This window comes from Panthera uncia, unplaced genomic scaffold, assembly GCF_023721935.1.
Source record: "Panthera uncia isolate 11264 unplaced genomic scaffold, Puncia_PCG_1.0 HiC_scaffold_1927, whole genome shotgun sequence".
Taxonomy (NCBI): domain Eukaryota; kingdom Metazoa; phylum Chordata; class Mammalia; order Carnivora; family Felidae; genus Panthera; species Panthera uncia.
The window spans coordinates 17,659-22,517 of record NW_026058610.1 but is presented as its reverse complement, the minus strand read 5'-3'; the positions used below and the strand labels follow the sequence as shown (position 1 = coordinate 22,517).

Below are 4,859 nucleotides of genomic sequence, written 5' to 3'. Positions count from 1 at the left end.
AACGTTTATTTGGAGAGGGACTTCGTAACGGGGAGCGGGGGCAGCTTGTGCCGGCCCCGTCACGGAAGGGCCCGGACGCGCGGCCTACGGGAGGGAGGCTGGGTCCCGGGGGCTCCGCACCTGCTCCGTTGCATGCGGTTACCCAGAATGCCCGGCGAGGCGACCGCCCCTCCTCCCCCGACGCCCGCCTCGTGGCGGGCGGGCGGGAGGCTCCGGGCGGCCTGGGGGGGGGGGGGGGGGGGGGGGGCACGTGGGCCCGCGCCGGCCCCGCCCCCGGCCCGCAACCGCCGGCGCTGACCCGGCGCCCCTCGTGCTCCCCGCCCCCCCCCTCCCCGCGCGCGGACCGCGGGGCCCAGGTTCCACGCGGGCGCGGCGGACGACGGCGGGGGCTACACGGTGGAGGTCAGCATCAACGACTACCTGGACATCTACTGCCCGCACTACGGGGCGCCGCTGCCGCCGGCCGAGCGCATGGAGCACTACGTGCTGTACATGGTCAACGGCGAGGGCCACGCGTCCTGCGACCACCGGCAGCGCGGCTTCAAGCGCTGGGAGTGCAACCGGCCCGCGGCGCCCGGGGGGGCCGCTCAAGTTCTCGGAGAAGTTCCAGCTCTTCACGCCCTTCTCCCTCGGCTTCGAGTTCCGTCCGGGACACGAGTACTACTACATCTGTGAGTGCGGGGGCGGGGGGCGGGGGGGGGAATGCACGAGGGGGGCCGGGGGTGCAGGGGGGGTGGGGTCTGGCCCAGCCTTGGCCTCTGTGTCTCCCGGGTCAAGCGCTTGAATGGAATCATCCTTCTCGCCAGCCCCAGAGGCCTCACTATCTAGAGTTCCCATTTTCAGATGGGGAAACTGAGGCTCAGAGTGGGGCTGAGGTCACAGACCCGCAGATGCCCCTCTGTGACCTGTCTCTGGATCAAGCCACTGGGCCTTTGGGCTCCACCATCAACTTGCGGGCACTGAGATCAGGGGTGGTCACTGCCCCCCCCCCCCCCCCCCCCACCCCGCCAGGGAAACGGGTGTAGGGACTCTGGTGGGGGAGGGGAGCATGGTCAAAGCCAGGGGCGAAGGCAGAGCTCGGGTTCTGCCCATCACACCCTGGCTTGGGCAGGGAGCTCCCAGGCCCTCCCCCGGCCACCCTCCCCCACCATCTCCCCCCCCCCACCAGGCCCACCTGGCCCAAGATCCCCCGAGGACTGTGGGAGCTGCTTTTCAGGGCTTGGGGACCCTCAGGCACAGCCCCGCGGGGCGAGTGGGCGGGGCTGAGGGAGGCTGTCCCTGGCTCTGCTGCACATGGGAGGGGGGAGGGATTCCAGGGGCATCCTTCTTCCTCCCCCTAAAGTGCCAATGGCAGGGTCTGGGGACAGGACGCTGCTGTGCCCTTGGCAGCCCGTTACTCTGCAGGGACTTAGCCAGGAACGCGGGAGTCTAGGCGTTGTCCCCACCGGCATGGGGGCATCGGGGAGCCCGCGTTGGTGTGGGGCTGATGCCTCCGCAGAGCCACTGCGACCCCGAGGGGCACGGAGATCCCCATCTCTCGGCCTCGTGGGGGCCCGCAGGGAGCCAGGTGGGGCGCGGGGTCCGCCCCTGGGGCTGTGGGGAGACGCAGCCCCTCGCTACCCTCCTTCCCGCTGCGTCACATTAAACTCTGTGAGGCTTCGTTCTTTCCGCTCTACTTGGATTTTTTTTTCCTTTTAATTCAAGGAAGAAGCGGGTGAAGGAAGGGAGAAGGTGTTTAAATTAAGGCCTCGTAATATGAGAAAAATTACATTTTTCTTTCCAGGACGGGAGTTTCATAAAGACAATTATTGTAATTACTCTATGACGAATGTTATTTTTATTCCACGCTTTTTTGTCTTCATCTTCCAGCGTGAGGGGCTTCTGGGGGGCGGGCAGAGGCAGTGGCCACCAGGAGGACAGGGGGACAGGCCTGAGCGTGTCCGTGTGCCGCGTCGTGCACACGGGGTGGGGGGGGGTGTGCCCGTGCCGTTGTCACACGGGAACCCCCGTGGCCCCCACTGGGCTTCAGGCCTCCTTCCCCTCCCTACCCGGGTCCCCAGGCCGCCTCCCGCATGACTCACCGCTGTGGTGTGACCCCGGCCCCTCCGGGAGCTTCCGTGGGCCGTGTGGGCCGAGAGGCAGGGAGCAGGAAAGGTGGAATTGGAGGCGCGGGGACCTAACGCTTCGGCCTCCCTGTGACCTCCAGCAGGGTGCGTCCCTCTCCGCGCGAGGTGGGCGCATAGCCTGTCTCCAGGGGTGACTGGCTTCTGGGAGCTCCCAGATGGAAGTAATCATTTCCAGAGCACTCACTGTGCGACGCACGAGGCCCAGATAGGGGGTGAGTTGCCCACAGACACCAGAGAGCAGGTATTCGATCCCAGATCAGTCCTTTGGTGACACTGATTTTTTTTTTTTTTTTTTTTTTCTGACCGGTTAAAAACGTTTTCATTCAACACCTTCGAACTTTGCTCTGTGCTGCCTTGGGGTGACGTGGAACCAGACACAGGCACCCCCAGTCTCTGGGGTCGGGGTTCAGCAAAGGGAGGGGCAGGGGAAGTATGCGGGAGGACTTCTGGGAAATAGAGGGCATTGTGTCTAGGGCTTTGAGGTGTGGTTAGGAGTTTTAAGGGCGGAACCTCCCGTAGCCTTGGGTCAGGGTCGAGTTACCAGTGTGGGGAAGGGGATGTAGCCCCAGGAGGTCTCTGGCACTGAGAACCCCCTACTCCACAACCCCCACCCCCCTCTCTTCCAGCTGCCACACCGCCCAATGCTGTGGACCGACCCTGCCTGAGGCTGAAGGTTTACGTGCGGCCAGCCAGTAAGTGCTCGGGGCATCGTGCAGGGTTTCACCCCCCACCCTTGTGTCCCGAGCCCACAGAGCCCACGGAGGGCTCGGCAGAGCCAGGGGGTGGTCCCAACACAGCCCGGGGAGTCCCTCAACCTCAGCGATGGCGGGGGCGGCTCCTGACCCCGAGCCTCAGTTTCCTCACGTGTGAACGAGGACGGCATTTCAGACCTTCGGGACTGAGGGTGAAGTCCGTGACCGGGCCCTCTGCTGAGGCCGTGGCTCCCTTCATCCAAGAGTGAACACCAGGGAGGTGCCCCAAGATAGGCCAAAGGGCCCACGTTCTGAGCTCTTGAAACATCAAAGCCACACGCAGAGAAGGGGGGGGGGTCTCCGCAGCCTTGTGACTTCACCCAGGCGCCGGACACGCACTTGGCACCCGCTGTTTGCCATGCTCTGCACAAAAGGCACAGCCCCGACCGAGATGGACAGAAATCTCCGGGTCTGGGAGGGACAGCTGAGGCAGACTGTGGGCGTGGGGGTGCAGCCCCGTGGGGAGGGGGGCCACCTGCTGACCATCCTGCCTCCGTGTCCCCCCAGACGAGACCCTGTACGAGGCCCCGGAGCCCATCTTCACCAGCAATAACTCGTGCAGTGGCTTGGGCGCCTGCCAGCTGGTCCTCAGCACCGTCCCTGTGCTGTGGACCCTCCTGGGCTCCTAGTCCCGGCCCACCTGGATGCCCCGCCTAGAGACCAGCTAGAGACTCCGTTTCTCCCACGACTGGTGCTGCCCTGCCAGGCAGGGGGGGGCTGTCCACCGCCCCAGGGCCAGCCCTGGGGGGCGCGGCTAAAGGCCCCGATGCCTGAGAGGCCGGGTGTCTGTCCAGCCTCCCGGCCAAGCCATTCCTTCCAGGGTGCCGGAGAGCCCACGAACCTCTCGCTAGGGCTTTTCTTTTACGGCGGAATCAGAAAGACTTGAGTTTTTAATTTAATTTATTCCTTGCTGTTGCCGGTAACTTTGGGAAGGAGACAGAGTGGATGCTGCGTGGGTCCCTGGCCCCCCTGGGGCACGGGGATCGGGAGACCCCTGGTCTGGTCGACCCTCCAGGTGCCCTGGGACAGGCCGGTCTGAGACGGAAGGGGCCGGGGATGCGTGCCCCTAATTCCGGCCCAGGAATCAGAGCCCACCACAGACCCCCCCCCACCCCCCACCCCCCACTCCCCACTCCCCCCCCACCTCCTCCCTCCAGGGTGCCTCACCAGAGAGCCCGTGCGGAGCCCTGGCCCCATCAGAGCCCCCGCCCCCACGTCTTAGAACCGCTTAGGCCCCGCCCGGTCCCCCCAGCCTCACCCGCTCGCCCCCGAGGCCCAGAAGACGTGACATTTCTGTAAATAGAGCCAGCAAGTATATACTGTGATTTATTTTTACTGTATTCCTAAGGATGGCCTGGAAAGTTTCTTTTTTTCTTACCCCTTCACGGGAGGGGGGCACTTTTATTTTGGTGGGGGGGTGGGGGGACTTTTTAGAGTAGAAGCCGCACTTCGCAATAAGCTCGTGTGTCTGTCGGAGCCCCTGCCCCTACTCTCCGAACTAATAACGTTTGTAAGAGAAAAGAAAACAGGACAAAAGGAAACACGGGGGCCACCACCAAGAAAAGACACCCCTCCCCCCGACACTTTAAAGAAGCAAACCGCATTTATACAGATTTCATATTTCCTACCCGCCTTTCCTGATCTGTGTTTTATATATATTATATACAGATGTATACGGTGTGAGGCCGCCAGGAGACGGCTCCTGGATGCCGGGTGGGGGGCTTTTGTAGGGGGCGTCGTGGGCGGGTGGTGACGTCACGCCTGGAGCTGGCGACCGGGACCCCCCCCCCCCATTACAATCAGCTTTGGATTCTGTATTTTTTTATAATAAAACGAGCGTAAACTTCGAGGATGCGCGTGTGTGTCTGGGGCCCTCGGCCCGGATCGGGAGGATCATTTGGAGTCGGGTCTGGAATCTGCCAGGCAGAGGCGTCTTCGAGGGCCCTCCGGGATCAGTCGTGACGGCTTCTTCGCTTGTTCG

The 4,859-nt window shown here is 63.6% G+C and overlaps 1 protein-coding gene across 1 annotated transcript; it reads left to right on the top strand.

Annotated features, from left to right (window-relative positions):
- Nucleotides 1-312: 312 nt before the first annotated feature.
- LOC125917495 (ephrin-A2-like) lies at nucleotides 313-3,988 on the top strand (the record flags this gene model as incomplete). The annotated part of the gene is given in 4 exon segments (XM_049623677.1): nucleotides 313-573; nucleotides 575-671; nucleotides 2,753-2,818; nucleotides 3,386-3,988. Coding segments are annotated over 4 exon segments (546 nt in total), but the record flags the coding sequence as incomplete, so codon positions are not given.
- Between the last annotated feature and the right edge of the window lie 871 nt (nucleotides 3,989-4,859).